General features: G+C 71.8%; 1 protein-coding gene across 5 annotated transcripts in view; it reads left to right on the top strand.

The window, feature by feature from the left end:
• Positions 1–20196: 20196 nt before the first annotated feature.
• The window catches only part of lrch2 (leucine-rich repeats and calponin homology (CH) domain containing 2), a 198834-nt gene continuing 194706 nt past the window's right edge, over positions 20197–24324 (top strand). For all 5 annotated transcript variants that reach the window (XM_072505174.1, XM_072505173.1, XM_072505171.1 and 2 more), the window contains exon 1: positions 20197–20464. In XM_072505174.1, the coding sequence (XP_072361275.1) occupies positions 20266–20464 (199 nt within the window). In that variant the 5' untranslated portion in view covers positions 20197–20265. The remainder of the gene's footprint in view (positions 20465–24324) is intronic.

The following is a 24324-nucleotide window of genomic DNA, read 5'->3' as shown; positions in this document are numbered from 1 at the left end:
CCCACCCCTCCCGTCCCCTCCCCTCCTGCAGCCCCATCCCGTCTCTTCCTGCAGCCACCTCCACTGCCCTCTTACAGCCCCCTCCCCTCCTAGAGCACCCTCCCCTCCCCTCCCCTCCTGCAGCCCCCTCCCCTCCTGCAGCCCCCTCCCCTCCTGAAGCCCCCTCCCCTCCTGAAGCCCCCTCCCCTCCTGAAGCCCCCTCCCCTCCCCTCCCCCCCTGCATCCCCCTCCCCTCCTGCATCCCCCTCCCCTCCTGCATCCCCCTCCCCTCCTGCATCCCCCTCCCCTCCCATCCTGCATCCCCCTCCCCTCCCCTCCCCTCCTGCATCCCCCCTCCCCTCCCCTCCTACATCCCCCCTCCCCTCCCCTCCTACATCCCCCTCCCCTCCCCTCCTGCATCCCCCTCGCCTCCCCTCCTGCATCCCCCTCCCCTCCCCTCCTGCAGCCCCCTCACCTCCCCTCCTGCATCCCCCTCCCCTCCCCTCCTGCATCCCCCTCCCCTCCCCTCCTGCATCCCCCTCCCCTCCCCTCCTGCATCCCCCTCCACTCCCCTCCTGCATCCCCCTCCCCAACCCTCCTGCATCCCCCTCCCCTCCCCCTGCATCCCCCTCCCCTCCTGCATCCCCCTCCCCTCCCCTCCTGCATCCCCCTCCCCTCCCCTCCCCTCCTGCATCCCCCTCCCCTCCCCTCCTGCATCCCCCTCCCCTCCCCTCCTGCATCCCCCTCCCCTCCCCTCCTGCATCCCCCTCCCCTCCCCTCCTGCATCCCACTGCCCTCCTGCATCCCCCTCCCCTCCTGCATCACCCTCCCCTCCCCTCCTACATCCCCCTCCCCTCCCCTCCTGCATCCCCCTCCCCTCCCCTCCTGCATCCCCCTCCCCTTCCCTCCTGCATCCCTCTCCCCTCCCCTCCTGCATCCCCCTCCCCTCCCCTCCTGCATCCCCTTCCCCTACCCTCCTGCATCTCCCTCCCCTACCCTCCTGCATCTCCCTCCTCTACCCTCCTGCATCTCCCTCCTCTACCCTCCTGCATCCCCCTCCCCTACCCTCCTGCATCCCCCTCCCCTCCTGCATCCCCCTCCCCTCCCCTCCCCTCCTGCATCCCCCTCCCCTCCCCTCCTGCATCCCCCTCCCCTCCCCTCCTGCATCCCCCTCCCCTCCCCTCCTGCATCAACCTCCCCTCCCCTCCTGCATCCCCCTCCCCTCCCCTCCTGCATCCCCCTCCCCTCCCCTCCTGCATCCCCCTCCCCTCCCCTCCTGCATCCCCCTCCCCTCCCCTCCTGCATCCCCCTCCCCTCCCCTCCCCTCCTGCATCCCCCTCCCCTCCCCTCCCCTCCTGCATCCCGCTCCCCTCCCCTCCTGCATCCCGCTCCCCTCCCCTCCCTTCCCCTCCTGCATCCCCCTCCCCTCCCCTCCCTTCCCCTCCTGCATCCCCCTCCCCTACCCTCCTGCATCCCCCTCCCCTCCACTCCTGCATCCCCCTCCCCTCCCCTCCTGCATCCCCCTCCCCTCCCCTCCTGCATCCCCCTCCCCTCCCCTGCCCTCCTCTCCCCTCCCCTGCCCTCCTCTCCCCTCCCCTGCCCTCCTCTCCCCTCCCCTGCCCTCCTCTCCCCTCCCCTGCCCTCCTCTCCCCTGCCCTCCTCTCCCCTCCTCTCCTGCATCCCCCTCCCCTCCCTTCCCTTCCTGCATCCCCCTCCCCTCCCTTCCTGCATCCCCCTCCCCTCCCTTCCTGCATCCCCCTCCCCTCCCTTCCTGCATCCCCCTCCCCTCCCTTCCTGCATCCCCCTCCCCTCCCTTCCTGCATCCCCCTCCCCTCCCTTCCTGCATCCCCCTCCCCTCCCTTCCTGCATCCCCCTCCCCTCCCTTCCTGCAACCCCCTCCCCCCTTCCTGCAACCCCCTCCCCTCCCTTCCTGCACCCCCCTCCCCTCCCTTCCTGCATCCCCCTCCCCTCCCCTCCCCTATGCATCCCCCTCCCCTCCCCTCCTGCATCCCCCTCCCCTCCCCCTCCCCTCCCCTTCTGCATCCCCCTCCCCTCCCCTCCCCTCCCCTTCTGCATCCCCCTCCCCTCCCCTTCTGCATCCCCCTCCCCTCCCCTCCCCTCCTGCATTCACCTCCCCTCCCCTCCCGCATCCCCTCCCATCCCCTCCTAAATCCCCCTCCCCTCCCCTCCTAAATCCCCCTCCCCTCCCCTCCCGCATCCCCCTCCCCTCCCCTCCTGCATCCCCCTCCCCTCCCCTCCTGCATCCCCCTCCCCTCCCCTCCTGCATCCCCCTCCCCTACCCTCCTGCATCCCCCTCCCCTACCCTCCTGCATCCCCCTCCCCTACCCTCCTGCATCCCCCTCCCCTCCCCTCCTGCATCCCCCTCCGCCTCACCTCTCCTCCTGCATCCCCCTCCCCTCCCCTCCTGCATCCCCCTCCCCTCCCCTCCTGCATCCCCCTCCCCTCACCTCTCCTCCTGCATCCCCCTCCCCTCCCCTCTCCTCCTGCATCCCCCTCCACTCCCCTCCTGCATCCCCCTCCCCTCCCCTCCTGCATCCCCCTCCCCTCCCCTCCTGCATCCCCCTCCCCTCCCCTCCTGCATCCCCCTCCCCTCCCCTCCTGCATCCCCCTCCCCTCCCCTCCTGCATCCTCCTCCCCTCCCCTCCTGCATCCCCCTCCCCTCCTGCATCCCCCTCCCCTCCCCTCCTGCATCCCCCTCCCCTCCCCTCCTGCATCCCCCTCCCCTCCCCTCCTGCATCCCCCTCCCCTCCCCTCCTGCATCCCCCTCCCCTCCCCTCCTGCATCCCCCTCCCCTCCCCTCCTGCACCCCCCTCCCCTCCCCTCCTGCACCCCCCTCCCCTCCCCTCCTGCACCCCCCTCCCCTCCCCTCCTGCACCCCCCTCCCCTCCCCTCCTGCATCCCCCTCCCCTCCCCTCCTGCATCCCCTCCCCTCCCCTCCTGCATCCCCCTCCACTCCCCTCCTGCATCCCCCTCCCCTCCCCTCCTGCATCCCCCTCCCCTCCCCTCCTGCATCCCCCTCCCCTCCCCTCCCCTCCTGCATCCCCCTCCCCTCCCCTCCTGCATCCCCCTCCCCTCCCCTCCTGCATCCCCCTCCCCTCCCCTCCTGCATCCCCCCCCCTCCTGCATCCCCCTCCCCTCCCCTCCTCCCCCCCTCCTCCCCCTCCCCCCTCCTCCCCCTCCCCCCTCCTCCCCCTCCCCCCCTCCTCCCCCTCCCCCCCTCCCCCCTCCTCCCCCTCCCCCCTCCTCCCCCTCCCCCCTCCTCCCCCTCCCCCCTCCTCCCCTCTCCCCCCTCACCCCCTCCTCCCCTCTCGCCCCTCCCCCCTCCTACCCCTCCCCCCACCCCCCTCCTCCTCTCCTCCCCCTCCCCCCTCCTCCTCTCCTCCCCCCCCCTGCCCCCTCCCCCCTCCTCCTCTCCTCCCCCCCTCCCCCTCTCCTCCCCCCCTCCCCTCTCCCCCTCCCCTCTCCCCCTCCCCCCCTGCATCCCCCCCTCCCCCCCCTGCATCCCCCCCTGCATCCCCCCCCCTGCATCCCCCCCCCTGCATCCCCCCCTCCCCCCCCTGCATCCCCCTCTCTGCATCCCCCCCTCCCCCCTCCCCCCTGCATCCCCGCCTCCATCCCCCTCCCCCCCTGCATCCCCCCCTCCCCCCCCTGCATCCTCCCCTCCCCCCCTGCATCCCCCCCTCCCCCCTCTGCATCCCCCCCTCCCCCCTCTGCATCCCCCCATCCCCCCTCCCCTGCATCCCCCCTCCCCCCCTGCATCCCCCCTCCCCCCCTGCATCCCCCCCTCCCCCCTGCATCCCCCCCCTCCCCCCTGCATCCCCCCTTCATCCTCCCCCCTCCCCCCTGCATCCCCCCCTTCATCCTACCCCCTGCATCATCCCCCCCTCCCCCCCTGCATCCCCCCCTCCCCCCCTGCATCCCCCCTCCCCCCCTGCATCCCCCCTCCATCCCCCCTCCCCCCATTCGCATCCCCCCTCCCCCCCTGCATCCCCCCCTACCCCTGCATCCCCCCCTCCCCCCCCTGCATCCCCCCCTCCCCCCTGCATCCCCCCCTCCCCCCTGCATCCCCCCCTCCTCCCCCTGCATCCCCCCCTCCTCCCCCTGCATCCCCCCCTCCTCCCCCTGCATCCCCCCTCCTCCCCCTGCATCCCCCCCTCCTCCCGCTGCATCCCCCCCTCCTCCCCCTGCATCCCCCCCTCCTCCCCCTGCACCCCCCCTCCTCCCCCTGCACCCCCCCTCCTCCCCCTGCACCCCCCCTCCTCCCCCTGCACCCCCCCTCCTCCCCCTGCACCCCCCCTCCTCCCCCTGCACCCCCCCTCCTCCCCCTGCATCCTCCCCTCCCCCCTCCACCCCCCCCCCTGCATCCCCCCTCCCACCCTGCATCCCCCCCTCCCACCCTGCACCCCCCCCCCTGCATCCCCCCCTCACCCCCTGCATCCCCCCCTCCATCCCCCCTCCCCCCATCCCCCCTCCCCCCATCCCCCCTCCCCCCCATCCCCCCTCCATCCCCCCTCCCCCCCTCCATCCCCCCTCCATCCCCCCTCCCTCCCCTGCCTCCCCCCCTCCCTCCCCTGCCTCCCCCCCTCCCTCCCCCCTCCCCCCTGCACCCCCCCCTGCATCCCCCCTCCCCCTGCATCCCCCCTCCATTCCCCCCCTCCCCCCTGCACCCCCCCTCCCTCCCCCCGCTCCCCCCTCCCCCCGCTCCCCCCTCCATTCCCCCCCTCCCCCCTGCACCCCCCTCCCTCCCCCCGCTCCCCCCTCACCCCCCCTCCCTCCCCCCGCTCCCCCCCTCCATTCCCCCCCGCCCCCCTGCACCCCCCCTCCCTCCCCCCGCTCCCCCTCCCTCCCCCCGCTCCCCCCTCCCTCCCCCCGCTCCCCCCTCCCTCCCCCCGCTCCCCCCTCCCTCCCCCGCTCCCCCCCCTCCCTCCCCCCGCTCCCCCCTCCCTCCCCCCGCTCCCCCCTCCCTCCCCCCGCTCCCCCCTCCCTCCCCCCGCTCCCCCTCCCTCCCCCCGCTCCCCCTCCCTCCCCCCGCTCCCCCTCCCTCCCCCCGCTCCCCCTCCCTCCCCCCGCTCCCCCTCCCTCCCCCCGCTCCCCCTCCCTCCCCCTCCCTCCCCCCGCTCCCCCTCCCTCCCCCCGCTCCCCCCCTCCCCCTGCATCCCCCCCCTGCACCCCCCCTCCCCCTGCATCCCCCCCCTGCACCCCCCTCCCCCTGCATCCCCCCCTCCATTCCCCCGCTCCCCCCTCCCTCCCCCCGCTCCCCCCTGCATCCCCCCTCCCCCCTGCACCCCCCCCTGCATCCCCCCTCCCCCCTGCATCCCCACTCCCCCCTGCATCCCCACTCCCCCTTCCCCCCTCCCCCCCTCCCCCCCTCCCCCTCCCCCCTCCCCCTCCCCCCCTCCCCCCTCCCCCCCTCCCCCCTCCCCCCCTCCCCCCTCCCCCCTCCCCCCTCCCCCCCTCCTCCCCCTCCCCCCCTCCTCCCCCCCCTCCCCCCTCCCCCTCCCCTCCCCCCTCCCCCCCTCCTCCCCCCTCCCCTCCCCCCTCCTCCCCCCTCCCCTCCCCCCTCCTCCCCCCTCCCCTCCCCCCTCCTCCCCCCTCCCCTCCCCCCCTCCTCCCCCTCCCCTCCCCCCTCCTCCCCCTCCCCTCCCCTCCCCCCCTCCTCCCCCCTCCACACCCCCTCCCCCCCTCCCCCTCCCCCCCCCCTCCACACCCCCTCCCCCCCTCCCCCTCCCCCCTCCCCCCCTCCCCCTCCCCCCTCCCCCCTCCCCCTCCCCTCCCCCCTCCCCCCTCCCCCTCCCCTCCCCCTCCCCCTCCCCCTCCCCCCCCTCCCCTCCCCCCCCTCCACCCCCCCTCCACCCCTCCACCCCCCTCCACCCCTCCACCCCCCCCTCCACCCCCTCCCCCCCCCTCCCCCCCTCCCCCTCCACCCCCCTCCACCCCCCTCCACCCCCCTCCCCCCTCCACTCTCCCCTCCCCTCCCCTCCCCCCCCTCACCCTCCTCTCACCCCCCTCACCCTCCCCCTCCCCCTCCCCTCACCCCCCTCCCCCCTTCCCTCACCCCCCTCCCCCCTTCCCCTCCTCCCCCTCCCCCCTCCCCCCCCTCCCCCCCCTCCCCCCTCCCCTCCCCCCCTCCCCCCTCCCTCCCCCCTCCCCTCCCCCCTCCTCCCCCCTCCCCCCTCTCCCCCCTCCTCCCCCCTCCCCCCCCCTCCCCTCCCCCCTCCTCCCCCCTCCCCTCCCCCCTCCTCCCCCCTCCCCTCCCCCCTCCTCCCCCTCCCCTCCCCTCCCCCCTCCCCCCTCCACTCTCCCCTCCCCTCCCCTCCCCCCCCTCACCCTCCTCTCACCCCCCTCACCCTCCCCCTCCCCCCTCCCCTCACCCCCCTCCCCCCTTCCCTCACCCCCCTCCCCCCTTCCCCCCTCCCCCTTCCCCCTCACCCCCCTCCCCCCTTCCCCTCACCCCCCTTCCCCCCCTTCCCCCCCTCCCCCCTTCCCCTCCCCCCTCCCCCTCCCCTCCCCCCCTTCCCCCCTCCCCCCCCTCCCCTCCCCCCCTTCCCCCCTCCCCCCCTCCCCTCCCCCCCTTCCCCCCCTCCCCTCCCCCCTTCCCCCCCTCCCCTCCCCCCTTCCCCCCCTCCCCTCCCCCTTCCCCCCCTCCCCTCCCCTCCCCCCTTCCCCCCCTCCCCTCCCCCCCTCCCCTCCCCCCTCCCCTCCCCCTTCCCCCCTCCCCTCCCCCCCTTCCCCCCCCCTCCCCCCCTCCCCCCCTCCCCCCCCCTCCCCCCCTTCCCCCCCCCCTCCCCCCCTTCCCCCCCCCTCCCCCCCTTCCCCCCCCCTCCCCCCCCTCCCCCCCCCCTCCCCCCCCTCCCCCCCCCTCCCCCCCTTCCCCCCCCCCCTCCCCCCCTCCCCCCCCTCCCCCCCTTCCCCCCCTTCCCCTCCCCCCCTTCCCCCCCTCCCCTCCCCCCCTTCCCCCCCTCCCCTCCCCCCCTTCCCCCCCCTCCCCTCCCCCCCTTCCCCCCCCTCCCCTCCCCCCCTTCCCCCCCTCCCCTCCCCCCTTCCCCCCCTCCCCTCCCCCCCTTCCCCCCCTCCACGCCCCTCCCACCCTCCACGCCCTCCTCCCCCTCCCCCCTCCTCCCCCCTCCCCCCCCTCCTCCCCCTCCCCCCCTCCTCCCCCCTCCCCCCCTCCTCCCCCCTCCCCCCCTCCTCCCCCTCCCCCCCTCCTCCCCCCTCCCCCCTCCTCCCCCCCTCCTCCCCCCCTCCTCCCCCTCCCCCCTCCTCCCCCCCTCCTCCCCCCTCCTCCCCCCTCCTCCCCCCTCCTCCCCCCTCCCCCCCCCCTCCTCCCCCCTCCTCCCCCCTCCCCCCTCCCCCCCCCCTCCTCCCCCCTCCCCCCCCCTCCTCCCCCCTCCCCCCCCCTCCTCCCCCCTCCCCCCCCCTCCTCCCCCCTCCCCCCCCCCCCTCCTCCCCCCCTCCCCCCCCCTCCTCCCCCCTCCCCCCTCTCCTCCCCCCTCCCCCCCTCCTCCCCCCTCCCCCCTCCTCCCCCCCTCCTCCCCCTCCCCCCTCCTCCCCCCCCTCCTCCCCCTCCCCCCTCCTCCCCCCCTCCTCCCCCTCCCCCCCCTCCTCCCCCCCTCCTCCCCCCTCCCCCCCCCTCCTCCCTCCCCCCTCCCCCTCCCCCCTCCTCCCCCCTCCCCCCCCTCCCCCCTCCCCCTCCCCCCTCCTCCCCCCTCCCCCCTCCTCCCCCCTCCCCCCCCTCCTTCCCCTCCTCCACTCCTCCCCCCCCTCCACTCCTCCCCCCCTCCACTCCTCCCCCCCTCCACTCCTCCCCCCCTCCTCCCCTCCTCCCCCCCTCCTCCCCCCCTCCTCCCCTCCTCCCCCCTCCTCCCCCCCTCCTCCCCCTCCTCCCCCTCCCCTCCCCCTCCCCTCCCCTCCTCCCCCTCCCCTCCCCTCCTCCCCTCCCCTCCCCTCCTCCCCCTCCCCTCCCCTCCTCCCCCTCCCCTCCCCTCCTCCCCCTCCCCTCCCCTCCTCCCCCTCCTCCCCCTCCCCTCCCCTCCTCCCCCTCCTCCCCTCCTCCCCCCTTCCCCCCTCCTCCCCCCTCCTCCCCTCCCCCTCATCCCCCCCTTCCCCCCCTCCCCCCTCCCCCCTTCCCCCCCTCCTCCCTCCCCCCCTTCCCCCCCTCCTCCCTCCCCCCTTCCCCCCTCCTCCACCCCTTCCCCCCTCCTCCACCCCTTCCCCCCTTCCCCCCTCCTCCCCCTTCCCCCCTCCCCCTTCCCCCTCCCCCCTTCCCCCTCCCCCCTTCCCCCCCTTCCCCCCCTTCCCCCCCTTCCCCCCCCTCCCCCCCTTCCCCCCCCTCCCCCCCTTCCCCCCCCTCCCCCCTCCTCCCCCTCCCCCTCCTCCCCCCTCCCCCCTCCTCCCCCTCCCCCTCCCTCCCCCCTCCCCCCTCCTCCCCCTCCCCCTCCTCCCCCCTGCCCCCTCCTCCCCCTCCTCCCCCTCCCCCCTCCCCCCTCCTCCCCCCTCCCCCTCCTCCCCCCTCCCCCCTCCTCCCCCCTCCCCCCTCCCCCCTCCTCCCCCCTCCCCCCTTCCCCTCCCCCCTTCCCCTCCCCCCTTCCCCTCCCTCCCTTCCCCTTCCCCCCTCCCCCCTCCCCCCTCCCCCCCTCCCCCCTCCCCCCTTCCCCCTCCCCCCTTCCCCCTTCCCCTTCCCCCCCTTCCCCTTCCCCCCTCCCCCCTTCCCCCCTCCCCCCTCCCCCCTTCCCCCTCCCCCCTCCCCCCTCCCCCCTCCCCCCTCCCCCCTCCCCCCCTTCCCCCTCCCCCCTCCCCCCCTTCCCCCTCCCCCCCTTCCCCCTCCCCCCCTCCCCTCCCCCTTCCCCCCTCCCCTCCCCCTTCCCCCTCCCCTCCCCCTTCCCCCTCCCCCTCCCCCTTCCCCCTCCCCCTTCCCCCTCCCCCTTCCCCCTCCCTCCTCCCCCTCCCCCCTCTCCCCCCTCTCCCCCCTCCCCCCTCCCCCTCCCCCCCTCCCCCTCCCCCCTCCCCCTCCTCCCCCTTCCCCCTCCCTCCCCTCCCCCTCCCCTCCCCCCTCCCCTCCCCCTCCCCTCCCCCCTCCCCTCCCCCCTCCTCCCCCTCCTCCCCTTCCCCTTCCCCCCCTCCTCCCCTTCCCCTTCCCCCCCTCCTCCCCTTCCCCTTCCCCCCTCCTCCCCTTCCCCCCTCCCCCCCTTCCCCTCCCTCCCCCTCCCCTTCCCCCCTTCCCCCCCTCCCCTTCCCCCCCTCCCCTTCCCCCCTTCCCCCCCTCCCCCCCTTCCCCCCCTCCCCCCTGCATCCCCCTTCCCCCCCTGCATCCCCCTTCCCCCCCCTGCATCCCCCTTCCCCCCCTGCATCCCCCTTACTCCCCTGCATCCTCATTCCCCCCCTGCATCCCCCTTCCCCCCCTGCATCCCCCTTCCCCCCCTGCATCCCCCTTCCCCCCCTGCATCCCCCTTCCCCCCCCGCATCCCCCTTCCCCCCCGCATCCCCCGCATCCCCCTTCCCCCCCGCATCCCCCTTCCCCCCCGCATCCCCCTTCCCCCCCCGCATCCCCCTTCACCCCCCGCATCACCCTTCCCCCCCGCATCCCCCTTCCCCTTCCCCCCCCCGCATCCCCCTTCCCCCCCTCATCCCCCTTCCCCCCCCCCACATCCCCCTTCCCCCCCCCCACATCCCCCTTCCCCCCCCGCATCCCCCTTCCCCCCCCCTGCATCCCCCTTCCCCCCCTGCATCCCCCTTCCCCCCCTGCATCCCCCTTCCCCCCCCGCATCCCCCTTCCCCCCCCCGCATCCCCCTTCCCCCCCCGGATCCCCCTCCCCCCCGGATCCCCCTTCCCCCCCCCTGCATCCCCCTTCCCCCCTGCATCCCCCTTCCCCCCCTGCATCCCCCTTCCCCCCCCTGCATCCCCCTTCCCCCCCCTGCATCCCCCTTCCCCCCCCTGCATCCCCCTTCCCCCCCCTGCATCCCCCTTCCCCCCCCTTATCCCCCTTCCCCCCCCTTCATCCCCCTTCCCCCCCCTGCATCCCCCTTCCCCCCCTGCATCCCCCTTCCCCCCCCCTGCATCCCCCTCCCCCCCGCATCCCCCTTCCCCCCCCCGCATCCCCCTTCCCCCCCTGCATCCCCCTTCCCCCCCCGCATCCCCCTTCCCCCCCCGCATCCCCCTTCCCCCCCCCTGCATCCCCCTTCCCCCCTCCCCCCCTGCATCCCCCTTCCCCCCCGCCTGCATCCCCCTCACCCCCCCCTGCATCCCCCTTCCCCCCCCTGCATCCCCCTCCCCCCCCTGCATCCCCCTTCCCCCCCTGCATCCCCCTTCCCCCCCTGCATCCCCCTTCCCCCCCGCATCCCCCTTCCCCCCCCGCATCCCCCTTCCCCCCCCTGCATCCCCCTTCCCCCCTCCCCCCCTGCATCCCCCTTCCCCCCCCGCCTGCATCCCCCTCACCCCCCCTGCATCCCCCTTCCCCCCCCTGCATCCCCCTCCCCCCCCTGCATCCCCCTTCCCCCCCTGCATCCCCCTTCCCCCCCTGCATCCCCCTTCCCCCCCTGCATCCCCCTTCCCCCCCCTGCATCCCCCTTCCCCCCCTGCATCCCCCTTCCCCCCCCTGCATCCCCCCCCTGCATCCCCCTTCCCCCCCTGCATCCCCCCCTGCATCCCCCCCCCTGCATCCCCCTTCCCCCCCCGCATCCCCCTTCCCCCCCCCGCGCATCCCGCTTCCCCCCCCGCGCATCCCCCTTCCCCCCCCCGCATCCCCCTTCCCCCCCCCGCATCCCCCTCCCCCTGCATCCCCCTCCCCCCCGCATCCCCCCCCTGCATCCCCCTCCCCCCCCGCATCCCCCTGCATCCCCACCCTGCATCCCCTTCCCCCCCCCGCATCCCCCTTCCCCCCCCCGCATCCCCCTCCCCCCCGCATCCCCCTTCCCCCCCGCATCCCCTTCCCCCCCCCCGCATCCCCCTTCCCCCCCGCATCCCCCTTCCCCCCCCGCATCCCCCTTCCCCCCCGCATCCCCCTTCCCCCCCCCTGCATCCCCCTTCCCCCCCCCCGCATCCCCCTTCCCCCCACTGCATCCCCCTTCCCCCCCCTGCATCCCCCTTCCCCCCCTGCATCCCCCTATCCCCCCCGCATCCCCCCTTCCCCCCCTGCATCCCCTTCCCCCCCCTGCATCCCCTTCCCCCCCCTGCATCCCCTTCCCCACCCTGCATCCCCTACCCCCCCCTGCATCCCCCTTTCCCCCCCTGCATCCCCCTCCCCCCTGCATCCCCCTTCCCCCCCCCCCCCGCATCCCCCATCCCCCCCGCGCATCCCCCTTCCCCCATCCCCCCCGCGCATCCCCCTTCCCCCCCGCATCCCCCTTCCCCCCCGCATCCCCCTTCCCCCCCCGCATCCCCCTTCCCCCCCCGCATCCCCCTTCCCCCACCGCATCCCCCTTCCCCCACCGCATCCCCCTTCCCCCCCCCCGCATCCCCCTTCCCCCCCCGCATCCCCCTTCCCCCCCCGCATCCCCTTCCCCCCCGCATCCCCCTTCCCCCCCCCGCATCCCCCCCCCGCATCCCCCTCCCCCCCCCGCATCCCCCTTCCCCCCCGCATCCCCCTTCCCCCCCCCCGCATCCTCCTTCCCCCCCCCCCGCATCCTCCTTCCCCCCCCGCATCCCCCTTCCCCCCCCCGCATCCCCCTTCCCCCCCGGCATCCCCCTTCCCCCCCCGCATCCCCCTTCCCCCCCCGCATCCCCCTTCCCCCCCGCATCCCCTTCCCCCCCCCCGCATCCCCCTTCCCCCCCCCCGCATCCCCCTTCCCCCCCCCCCCGCATCCCCCTTCCCCCCCCCCCGCATCCCCCTTCCCCCCCCCCCGCATCCCCCTTCCCCCCCCCGCATCCCCTTTCCCCCCCCGCATGCCCTTCCCCCCCCCGCATCCCCCTTCCCCCCCGCATCCCCCTTCCCCCCCGCATCCCCCTTCCCCCCCCTGCATCCCCCCTTCCCCCTTCCCCCCCTGCATCCCCCTTCCCCCCCCTGCATCCCCCTTCCCCCCCCTGCATCCCCCTTCCCCCCCCTGCATCCCCCTTCCCCCCCTGCATCCCCCCTTCCCCCCCCCTGCATCCCCCTTCCCCCCCTGCATCCCCCTTCCCCCCCCTGCATCCCCCTTCCCCCCCCTGCATCCCCCTCCCCCCCTGCATCCCCCTTCCCCCCCCGCATCCCCCTTCCCCCCCTGCATCCCCCTTCTCCCCTCTGCATCCCCCTTCTCCCCCCCCGCATCCCCCTTCTCCCCCCCGCATCCCCCTTCTCCCCCCCCTGCATCCCCCTTCTCCCCCCCGCATCCCCCTTCCCCCCCCTGCATCCCCCTTCCCCCCCCCTGCATCCCCACCCTGCATCCCCCTTCCCCCCCCTGCATCCCCCCCCTGCGTCCCCCTTCCCCCCCGCATCCCCCTTCCCCCCCCGCATCCCCCTTCCCCCCCCTGCATCCCCCTTCCCCCCCCTGCATCCCCCTTCCCCCCCTGCATCCCCCTTCCCCCCCTGCATCCCCCTTCTCCCCCCCGCATCCCCCTCCCCCCCTAGCCCCCCCCTCCCCCCTTCCCCCCACTGCATCCGCCCCCTGCATCCCCCTTCCCCCCACCTGCATCCCCCCTCCCCCCCTGCATCCCCCTTCCCCCCCCCGCATCCCCCTTCCCCCCCCGCATCCCCCTCCCCCCCGCATCCCCCTCCCCCCCCGCATCCCCCTCCCCCCGCATCCCCCTTCCCCCCCGCATCCCCCTTCCCCCCCGCATCCCCCCCGCATCCCCTTCCCCCCCGCATCCCCCCCCGCATCCCCTTCCCCCCCGCATCCAACTCCCCCCCCTGCATCCCCTTCCCCCCCCCTGCATCCCCCTTCCCCCCCCCTGCATCCCCCTTCCCCCCCCCTGCATCCCCCCTTCCCCCCCCCTGCATCCCCCCTTCCCCCCCCCTGCATCCCCCCTTCCCCCCCCCTGCATCCCCCCTTCCCCCCCCCTGCATCCCCCCTTCCCCCCCTGCATCCCCCCTTCCCCCCCTGCATCCCCCTTCCCCCCCTGCATCCCCCTTCCCCCCCTACCCCCCCCCTGCATCCCCCCTTCCCCCCCTATCCCCCCCGCATCCCCCCCTGCATCCCCCCTTCCCCCCTATCCCCCCCGCATCCCCCCTTCCCCCCTATCCCCCCCGCATCCCCCCTTCCCCCCCTGCATCCCCTTCCCCCCCTGCATCCCCTTCCCCCCCTGCATCCCCTTCCCCCCCCCCTGCATCCCCTTCCCCCCCTGCATCCCCTTCCCCCCCTGCATCCCCCCTTTCCCCCCCCTGCATCCCCCTCCCCCCCTGCATCCCCCTTCCCCCCCCCGCATCCCCCTCCCCCCCCGCGAATCCCCCTTCCCCCCCGCATCCCCCTTCCCCCCCGCATCCCCCTTCCCCCCCGCATCCCCCTTCCCCCCCGCATCCCCCCCGCATCCCCCTTCCCCCCCGCATCCCCCTCCCCCCCCGCATCCCCCTCCCCCCCCGCATCCCCCTCCCCCCCCCGCATCCCCCTTCCCCCACCCGCATCCCCCTTCCCCCCCCCCGCATCCCCCCCCTCCCCCCCGCATCCCCCTCCCCCCCCCCGCATCCCCCTCCCCCCCCCCGCATCCCCCTCCCCCCCCCCGCATCCCCCTCCCCCCCACATCCCCCTGCCCCCCCCGCATCCCCCTTCCCCCCCCGCATCCCCCTTCCCCCCCCAGCATCCCCCTTCCCCACCCGCATCCCCCTTCCCCCCCCCCGCATCCCCCTTCCCCCCCCCCGCATCCTCCTTCCCCCCCCCGCATCCCCCTTCCCCCCCGCATCCCCTTCCCCCCCCGCATCCCCTTCCCCCCGGCATCCCCCTTCCCCCCCCGCATCCCGCTTCCCCCCCCGCATCCCGCTTCCCCCCCGCATCCCCCTTCCCCCCCGCATCCCCCTTCCCCCCCCCCGCATCCCCCTTCCCCCCCGCATCCCCCTTCCCCCCCCCCGCATCCCCCTTCCCCCCCCCCGCATCCCCCTTCCCCCCCGCATCCCCTTCCCCCCCGCATCCCCCTCCCCCCCCGCATCCCCCTTCCCCCCCCCCGCATCCCCCTTCCCCCCCCCCGCATCCCCTTCCCCCCCCGCATCCCCCTTCCCCCCCGCATCCCCCTCCCCCCCGCATCCCCCTCCCCCCCGCATCCCCCTCCCCCCCCGGCATCCCCCTCCCCCCGCATCCCCCTCCCCCCCCGCATCCCCCTCCCCCCCCCGCATCCCCCTCCCCCCCCCGCATCCCCCTCCCCCCCCGCATCCCCCTTCCCCCCCCGCATCCCCCTTCCCCCCCCCGCATCCCCCTTCCCCCCCCCGCATCCCTCTTCCCCCCCCGCATCCCTCTTCCCCCCCTGCATCCCCCTTCCCCCCCTGCATCCCCCTTCCCCCCCTGCATCCCCCTTCCCCCCCTGCATCCCCCTTCCCCCCCGCATCCCCCTTCCCCCCCGCATCCCCCTTCCCCCCCTGCATCCCCCTTCCCCCCCTCCCCCCCCTGCATCCCCCTTCCCCCCTCCCCCCCTGCATCCCCCTTCCCCCCCGCCTGCATCCCCCTCACCCCCCCCTGCATCCCCCTTCCCCCCCCTGCATCCCCCTCCCCCCCCTGCATCCCCCTTCCCCCCCTGCATCCCCCTTCCCCCCCTGCATCCCCCTTCCCCCCCTGCATCCCCCTTCCCCCCCTATATCCCCCTTCCCCCCCCTTCCCCCCCCTCCCCCCCCTTCCCCCCCTCCCCCCCCTGCATCCCCTTCCCCCCCCGCATCCCCCCTTCCCCCCCTCCCCCCCCTGCATCCCATTCCCCCCCTGCATCCCCCCCTCCCCCCCCTGCATCCCCTCCTCCCCCCCCTGCATCCCCTTCCCCCCCTGCATCCCCCTCCCCCCCCTGCATCTCCCTTCCCCCCCTGCATCCCCCTTCCCCCCCTGCATCCCCCTTCCCCCCCTGCATCCCCCTTCCCCCCCTGCATCCCCCTTCCCCCCCCTGCATCCCCCTTCCCCCCCCTGCATCCCCCTTCCCCCCTGCATCCCCCTTCCCCCCCTGCATCCCCCTTCCAACCCCTGCATCCCCCTTCCACCCCCTGCATCCCCCTTCCACCCCCTGCATCCCCCTTCCACCCCCTGCATCCCCCTCCCCCCCCCCCCTGCATCCCCCTTCCGCCCCTGCATCCCCCTTCCCCCCCATCCCCCCCTTCCCCCCCCATCCCCCCCTTCCCCCCCTTCCCCCCCTATCCCCCCCTTCCCCCCCTATCCCCCTTCCCCCCCCCTGCATCCCCCTTTCCCCCCCCCTGCATCCCCCTTTCCCCCCCCTGCATCCCCCTTTCCCCCCCCTGCATCCCCCTTTCCCCCCCCTGCATCCCCCTTTCCCCCCCCCTGCATCCCCCTTCCCCCCCCCTGCATCCCCCTTTCCCCCCCCCCTGCATCCCCCTTTCCCCCCCCCTGCATCCCCCTTTCCCCCCCCTGCATCCCCCTTCCCCCCCCCTGCATCCCCCTTCCCCCCCCTGCATCCCCCTTCCCCCCTGCATCCCCCTTCCCCCCCTGCATCCCCCTTCCCCCCCCTGCATCCCCCTTCCCCCCCTGCATCCCCCTTCCCCCCCCTGCATCCCCCTTCCCCCCCCTGCATCCCCCTTCCCCCCCCTGCATCCCCCTTCCCCCCCCTGCATCCCCCTTCCCCCCCCTGCATCCCCCTTCCCCCCTGCATCCCCCTTCCCCCCTGCATCCCCTTCCTCCCTGCATACCCCTTCCCCCCTTCCCCCCTGCATCCCCCTTCCCCCCTGCATCCCCCTCCCCCCTGCATCCCCCTCCCCCCCTGCATCCCCCTTCCCCCCTGCATCCCCCTGCATCCCCCTTCCCCCCTGCATCCCCCCTGCATCCCCCTCCCCCCCCTGCATCCCCCTTCCCCCCCCCTGCATCCCCCTTACCCCCCTGCATCCCCCTTCCCCCCCCCATGCATCCCCCTTCCCCCCCTGCATCCCCCTTCTCCCCTCTGCATCCCCCTTCCCCCCCCTGCATCCCCCTTCTCCCCCCCTGCATCCCCCTTCCCCCCCTGCATCCCCCCTTCCCCCCCTGCATCCCCCCTTCCCCCCCCTGCATCCCCCTTCCCCCCCCTGCATCCCCCTTCCCCCCCCCCTGCATCCCCCTTCCCCCCCCTGCATCCCCCTTCCCCCCCCCTGCATCCCCCTTCCCCCCCCCCTGCATCCCCCTTCCCCCCCCCTGCATCCCCCTTCCCCCCCTGCATCCCCCTTCCCCCCCCCGCATCCCCCTTCCCCCCCCTGCATCCCCCTTCCCCCCCCTGCATCCCCCTTCCCCCCCCTGCATCCCCCTTCCCCCCCCCCTGCATCCCCCTTCCCCCCCCTGCATCCCCCTCCCCCCCCCTGCATCCCCCTCCCCCCCCCTGCATCCCCCTCCCCCCCCCCTGCATCCCCCTCCCCCCCCCCTGCATCCCCTCCCCCCCCCCTGCATCCCCTTCCCCCCTGCATCCCCCTTCCCCCCCTGCATCCCCCTTCCCCCCTGCATCCCCCTTTCACCCCCCTGCATCCCCCTTCCCCCCCCGCATCCCCCTCCCCCCCTGCATCCCCCTTTCCCCCCCCCCGCATCCCCCTTTCCCCCCACTGTATCCCCCTTTCCCCCCCCTGCATCCCACTTTCCGCCCCCTGCATCCCCCTTTCCCCCCCCTGCATCCCCCTTTCCCCCCCTGCATCCCCCTTTCCCCCCCCTGCATCCCCCTTTCCCCCCCTGCATCCCCCTTTCCCCCCCCTGCATCCCCCTTTCCCCCCCCTGCATCCCCCTTTCCCCCCCTGCATCCCCCTTTCCCCCCCCTGCATCCCCCTTCCCCCCCTGCATCCCCCTTCCCCCCCTGCATCCCCCTTCCCCCCTGCATCCCCTTCCCCCCCCCTGCATCCCCTTCCCCCCCCGTGCATCCCCTTCCCCCCCGCATCCCCCTTCCCCCCCCTTCCCCCCCCCCGCATCCCCCTTCCCCCCCCCGCATCCCCCTCCCCCCCCGCATCCCCCTTCCCCCCCTGCATCCCCCCTCCATCCCCCTTCCCCCCCCTGCATCCCCCTTCCCCCCCCTGCATCCCCCTTCCCCCCCCCGCATCCCCCTTCCCCCCTGCATCCCCCTTCCCCCCCCTGCATCCCCCTTCCCCCCCTGCATCCCCCTTCCCCCCCTGCATCCCCCTCCCCCCCCTGCATCCCCCTTCCCCCCCCTGCATCCCCCTTCCCCCCCCTTCATCCCCCTTCCCCCCCCTTCATCCCCCTTCCCCCCCCTTCATCCCCCTTCCCCCCCCTGCATCCCCCTTCCCCCTTCCCCCCCCTGCATCCCCCTTCCCCCCCCCTGCATCCCCCTTCCCCCCCCCTGCCCCCCCCTGCATCCCCCTTCCCCCCCCTGCATCCCCCTTCCCCCCCTGCATCCCCCTTCCCCCCCTGCATCCCCCTTCCCCCCCCCTGCATCCCCCTTCCCCCCCCCTGCATCCCCCTTCCCCCCCTGCATCCCCCTTCCCCCCCTGCATCCCCCTTCCCCCCCCCTGCATCCCCCTTCCCCCCCTGCATCCCCCTTCCCCCCCCCTGCATCCCCCTTCCCCCCCTGCATCCCCCTTCCCCCCCCTTCATCCCCCTTCCCCCCCCTTCATCCCCCTTCCCCCCCCCTGCATCCCCCTTCCCCCCCCCCTGCACCCCCCTTCCCCCCCCTGCACCCCCCTCCCCCCCCTGCACCCCCCCCCTGCACCCCCCCCTGCACCCCCCCCTGCATCCCCCTTCCCCCCCCTGCATCTCCCTTCCCCCCCTGCATCCCCCTTCCCCCCCCTGCATCCCCCTTCCCCCCCCCTGCATCCCCCTTCCCCCCCCCTGCATCCCCCTTCCCCCCCTGCATCCCCCTTCCCCCCCTGCATCCCCCTTCCCCCCCTGCATCCCCCTTCCCCCCCTTCCCCCCCCTGCATCCCCCTTCCCCCCCCTGCATCCCCCTTCCCCCCCCTGCATCCCCCTTCCCCCCCCTGCATCCCCCTTCCCCCCCTGCATCCCCCCCTGCATCCCCCTTCCCCCCCCCTGCATCCCCCTCCCCCCCCTGCATCCCCCTTCCCCCCCCCGCATCCCCCTTCCCCCCCCCGCATCCCCCTTCCCCCCCCCGCATCCCCCTTCCCCCCCCGCATCCCCCTTCCCCCCCTGCATCCCCCTTCCCCCCCTGCATCCCCCTTCCCCCCCCTGCATCCCCCTTCCCCCCCTCTGCATCCCCCTTCCCCCCCTGCATCCCCCTTCCCCCCCTGCATCCCCCTTTCCCCCCCCTGCATCCCCCTTCCCCCCCCCTGCATCCCCCTTCCCCCCACTTCATCCCCCTTCCCCCCCCCTGCATCCGCCTTCCCCCCCCCTGCATTCCCCTTCCCCCCCCCTGCATCCCCCTTCCCCCCCCTGCATCCCCCTTCCCCCCCTGCATCCCCCTTCCCCCCCCTGCATCCCCCTTCCCCCCCCTGCATCCCCCCCTGCATCCCCCCCTGCATCCCCCTTCCCCCCTGCATCCCCCTTCCCCCCTGCATCCCCCCCTGCATCCCCCTTCCCCCCTGCATCCCCCCTGCATCCCCCTTCCCCCCTGCATCCCCCTTCCCCCCCCCCTGCATCCCCCTTCCCCCCCCCCCTGCATCCCCCTTCCCCCCCCCCCTGCATCCCCCTTCCCCCCCCCCCTGCATCCCCCTTCCCCCCCCCCCTGCATCCCCCTTCCCCCCCCCCCTGCATCCCCCTTCCCCCCCCCCTGCATCCCCCTTCCCCCCCCCCTGCATCCCCCTTCCCCCCCCCTACATCCCCCTTCCCCCCCCCCTACATCCCCCTTCCCCCCCCCCTACATCCCCCTCCCCCCCCCCCTACATCCCCCTTCCCCCCCCCCCCTCCATCCCCCTTCCCCCCCCCCTCCATCCCCCTTCCCCCCCCCCTACATCCCCCTCCCCCCCCCCCTACATCCCCCTTCCCCCCCCCCCTCAGTCCCCCTTCCCCCCCCCCCCTCAGTCCCCCTTCCCCCCCCCCCCCCTCAGTCCCCCTTCCCCCCCCCCCCCTCAGTCCCCCTTCCCCCCCCCCCCCTCAGTCCCCCTTCCCCCCCCCCCCCTCAGTCCCCCTCTCAGTCCCCCCCTCAGTCCCCCTTCCCCCCCCCCCCCTCAGTCCCCCTCCCCCCCCCCCCTCAGTCCCCCTTCCCCCCCCCCCCCTCAGTCCCCCTTCCCCCCCCCCCCCTCAGTCCCCCTTCCCCCCCCCCCCCTCAGTCCCCCTTCCCCCCCCCCCCCTCAGTCCCCCTTCCCCCCCCCCCCCCTCAGTCCCCCTTCCCCCCCCCCCCCTCAGTCCCCCTTCCCCCCCCCCCCCCTCAGTCCCCCTTCCCCCCCCCCCCCTCAGTCCCCCTTCCCCCCCCCCCCCTCAGTCCCCCTTCCCCCCCCCCCCCTCAGTCCCCCTTCCCCCCCCCCCCTCAGTCCCCCTTCCCCCCCTCCCCTCAGTCCCCCTTCCCCCCCCCCCCTCAGTCCCCCTTCCCCCCCCCCCCCTCAGTCCCCCTTCCCCCCCCCCCCTCAGTCCCCCTTCCCCCCCCCCCCCTCAGTCCCCCTTCCCCCCCCCCCCTCAGTCCCCCTTCCCCCCCCCCCCCTCAGTCCCCCTTCCCCCCCCCCCCCTCAGTCCCCCTTCCCCCCCCCCCCCTCAGTCCCCCTTCCCCCCCCCCCCCTCAGTCCCCCTTCCCCCCCCCCCCCCTCAGTCCCCCTTCCCCCCCCCCCCCCCTCAGTCCCCCTTCCCCCCCCCCCCCTCAGTCCCCCTTCCCCCCCCCCCCTCAGTCCCCCTTCCCCCCCCCCCCCTCAGTCCCCCTTCCCCCCCCCCCCTCAGTCCCCCTTCCCCCCCCCCCCCTCAGTCCCCCTTCCCCCCCCCCCCCTCAGTCCCCCTTCCCCCCCCCCCCCTCAGTCCCCCTTCCCCCCCCCCCCCTCAGTCCCCCTTCCCCCCCCCCCCCCTCAGTCCCCCTTCCCCCCCCCCCCCCTCAGTCCCCCTTCCCCCCCCCCCCCCTCAGTCCCCCTTCCCCCCCCCCCCCTCAGTCCCCCTTCCCCCCCCCCCCCCTCAGTCCCCCTTCCCCCCCCCCCCCTCAGTCCCCGCCCCCTCCTGCAGCATCTCTCTGGCCCCGCCCCCTCCTGCCGCACGACTTGTCCCCGCCCCCTCCTGCAGCTCCTCTCATTTCCCCCCCGCCCCCCTCCCCTTCCTGGGGTGCCGTCCGCTGCGGCTGCGCAGGGGACGGCTCGGCGAGCGGCCCTTCACACCAACCGAAGAGAAATGGCGGTGGTGGTGTCGGCAGCGCATCAATACTCACAGCACTGGCACTCGAGGACCGTCGCTCCGGCCGCCCAGCTGAGCCGCAGCCTCGACAGGGTCCTGGAGGAGGCCGTGCACTCCGGCATCCTGAACCTCAGCGGTCGGAAGCTGAAGGAGTTCCCGTCCGTTCACTACGATTTGACAGACACGGTGCAGGCAGGTGGGTCGGTTATCGGTCTCACTCAGCCTCAGAGCCCCGGGGGCCGCTGTCACTCTGCGGTGAGGGGAGACTGGGCAATCGAGCCTTGGCTAAAAAGGGCGTCTTTCTTTTTCTGCACACACAAAAAGCCGCAGCGCCGATCAAAGTGGCCGCCCGGCTCGCCGTCTGAAGCGATGGCCGTTAGAAGCAGAGATAACGGTGCAGTGAATGGGCCGTGTCCGTCTGTTTGGGGAACAATAGCAGCCTGGGGGCAAATGCACTGCGAACCCGCTTCACCTCAAAGGGCTCTTCCAGGAAAGCGATGCAGAGTGGGGCGGGGGTCGTTTCCCCCCCCCTATGTTTGCCATATTTTACGCCGTAATACCGACGATGGGTGATCAGGAATCGCCAGCCTTATAAATGGACCCCCCTCCTTTGTAGTGTCCCCTCTCTCCCCCCCCCCCCCCCCCCCAAGTCTGTGTTACTGCCAGCGTTATCTCTCTGTTCGCATTTTTAAAATCCCACGTCCGATTCGTCTCGAGAATCCATTTTGCCTCCTTTAACAGGTTTCAAGTTCCCTCCTGTTGTATAGCCCATGGTAGAACTTTTCGTGCAGGTAGCAGTCAACATTTCATCCCAAGTTCAAGAAAAATGTGATCAGCCCACAAATTGGGGGCCATTAAATGAGCTAATCTTGACCTGTGGTCTTTGCAAATTGCCACCCAGGTTATCTGTAGTGGTGCATGGTCAGTCTACTGGCTGGTGCCAGGAACGTTCTCTTTGTACCATGTTTGTAAACATTTTCTTTTGAACGCATTTTTATGATAATATCTCTGATGTGAAGCGATAAACTGCACCTTTTGCACATCTTGAACGATTTGGAAGGAAGCAGTAAAATGGCTTGAGTTTACAACCAAACACAGAAATTGGCTCCTGTGGGCAAATTAATTAAAAAATCATTCCTGTTTGTCGACGTAATTTCTGTGGGGTTATTCCCATGAGTTTTATTGTGCAGTGGCTTTCATGAAATGGTCATCTGACTGAATCACATTTAAGTGATTGTATGACGAGCAGAGAATTGTCATACTTTTATGTCATATTTTGTCTTTGAGTAATTATCTTTGTTGTCACTTTTGGAGATATCTGCCCATTTCCAATTCTGGCCTCTTTTATTACTGTCCCATTAGTGGCGGCCAAGTGTCTTAAGTTCTGAAATTCAATCCTAGACTCCTCCTCTGCCTGTTTCCATATCTCATCTAAAAATGCTTTTTGAAACCTGTTGACCAAGATTTTGGGCATTTACCCTAATATCTCATTGTGGCACTAATGCAATACTTTCTGACACTTAAGTGTAACATGAAATGTATTTCTAAATCCAACAGGCTTCAATTTGTTGATATACAAGGTTAGTACACATTATGGTGAAAGTACATATGCCACCTGCTTGTGCAACTAGGATGGGTAGCAAATCGTGTGCTTGTTGATGTGAGCCAAACTCTTCAGGCAAATTAGAGTTCTATGACATTATTGCAGGAGTGCCTCTGTGTATTGTCCTAGATCCGACCATTTCCAGCTGCTTCACCAATGATTGACCTTCGATCATAAGGTCTGAAGTAGGGATGTTCATTGATAACTGGTGTTGATTCCCGAATATTTACCAATCGTGATTCATCAGATATTGAAGCAGTCCATATCCAAATGCAGCAAGACCTGGATAATATCCAGTCTTGGGTTGATAAGTGGAAAGTAACATTCATGCCATACAAGTGTCAGGCAATGACCATCTCCAATAAGAGATAATTTAACCATTGTTCCATGATATTCAATGGCATTACCATTGCTGAATTCTCCATTTAGAAAAACATATATTTTTGTTTATAACATAACAAATATCCAAATCATTCCAACAAATGTTACATTGTTACAGAAACAAATATCCCCCACACCGCCCCATCCAACGTAACCCAGCCCCATACTAAGACTACCCCCTCCCATCCCTTCTACACCCCTACCAAACTGACCACCCCCCACTAACGGCTGCCTGCAACCAGTTCCATAAATACGATGATGAACGGCTACCATCTTGAGTAAAACCCCTCCACTGATCTCTCAGAGTATACTTTATATTCAGGTGCAGAAAATACACCCAAGTCCCCTAACTAAGCCAAAGCTTCAGGTGGTGCCGGGGAGATCCACCCAAACAAGAAAGCACACCAGCGCCTATACTTCCTCAGGAAACTAAGGAAATTCGGCATGTCCACATTGACTCTTACCAACCTTTACAGATGCACCATAGAAAGCATCCTATCAGGCTGCATCACAGCCTGGTATGGCAACTGCCTCGGCCCAGGACCGCAAGAAACTGCAGAGAGTCGTGAACACCGCTCAGTCCATCACACGAACCTGCCTCCCATCCATTGACTCCATCTACACCTCCCGCTGCCTGGAGAAAGCGGGTAGCATAATCAAAGACCCCTCCCACCCGGCTTACTCACTCTTCCAACTCCTTCCATCGGGCAGGAGATAGAGACGTCTGAGAACACTCTCAAAAGACTCAAAAACAGCTTCTTCCCCGCTGTTACTCCTAAATGACCCTCTTATGGACTGACCTCATTAACACTACACCCTATGTGCTTCATCCGATGCCAGTGCTTATGTAGTTACATTGTATATCCTGTGTTGCCCTATTATGTATTTTTTTCTTTTATTCCCTTTTCATCCCATGTACTTAATGATCTGTTGAGCTGCTCGCAGAAAAATACTTTTCACTGTACCTCGGTACATGTGACAATAAACAAATCCAATCCAAAGACTCTCATCCGGGGTATTAGAGAGGCAAGGCCAAGATGTGAGCCATCCTGCAGCTCCGTCAAGTCTGAAACTCCAAAGATTTTTTTCAAATAAATTTTAGATACCCAATTAGCTTTTTTCCAATTAAGGGGCAATTTAGCGTGGCCAATCCACTTAACCTGCACATCTTTGGGTTGTGGGCGCAAGACCCACACACACACGGGGAGAATGTGCAAACCCCACACGGATAGTGACCCAGAGCTGGGATTGAACCTGGGACCTCGGTGCCGTGAGACAGTTGTGCTAACCACTGCACCACCGTGCTTGACACTCCAAAGATGATCACCATCAGGCATGGCTCCACCTTAACCCCTAGAAACCCAGATATTATTTCAAAAAAAGAAACTCAAAACTCAGCAAGCCTGGGGCAAGACCAAAACAGATATGTATTGTTCGCTGGCTCCCTAGAACATCTCTCACACCTATTCTCCACCCCTGGGAAGAACCCGCTCATACGTGCCCTAGTTAAGTGCGACCTCTGCACCACCTTAAACTGTGTCAAACTTAACCTTGCACAAGAGGAGGTGGAGTTGACCCTATGCAGAGCTTCACTCCAGAACTACTCTTCCCCCACCCCCCGACTGTCCCCAACTGCTGAATCCTCCAGTACCAACATCCTGAGGGTTACTATTGACTGAAAACTAAACTGGACTAACCACTGAAGAGCGGCATTGCAGTAAATCACTGGACTAGTAATCTAGAGTCCCAAGATAATGCTCAGAAGGCATGGGTTCAAATCCCACCGTTGCAGTTGGTGGGATTTAGATTCAATAAATAATATCTGCAATGTAAAGATAGTCTTGGGAATGGTGACCTTGAAATTATCATCAACGGTTCTAAAAAAACATCTGGTTCGCTAATGCATTTAGGGAAGGAAATCTGCATCTGGTTTGGTCCACATGGACCTCCACCAATGTGTTTGAATCAGAACTTTCCTCTGAAATGGCCATAGGACACTTAGTTCAAGGGTGGTTAGAGATGGGCATCAAGTCCAGGCATTACCAGTGATGCCCACATCCCATGAAAGAATA

Source organism: Scyliorhinus torazame, chromosome 5 (genome assembly GCF_047496885.1).
Source record: "Scyliorhinus torazame isolate Kashiwa2021f chromosome 5, sScyTor2.1, whole genome shotgun sequence".
Taxonomy (NCBI): Eukaryota; Metazoa; Chordata; class Chondrichthyes; order Carcharhiniformes; family Scyliorhinidae; genus Scyliorhinus; species Scyliorhinus torazame.
Note: the sequence above shows the minus strand (reverse complement) of the source record. Positions and strands in the feature narration are given on the sequence as shown.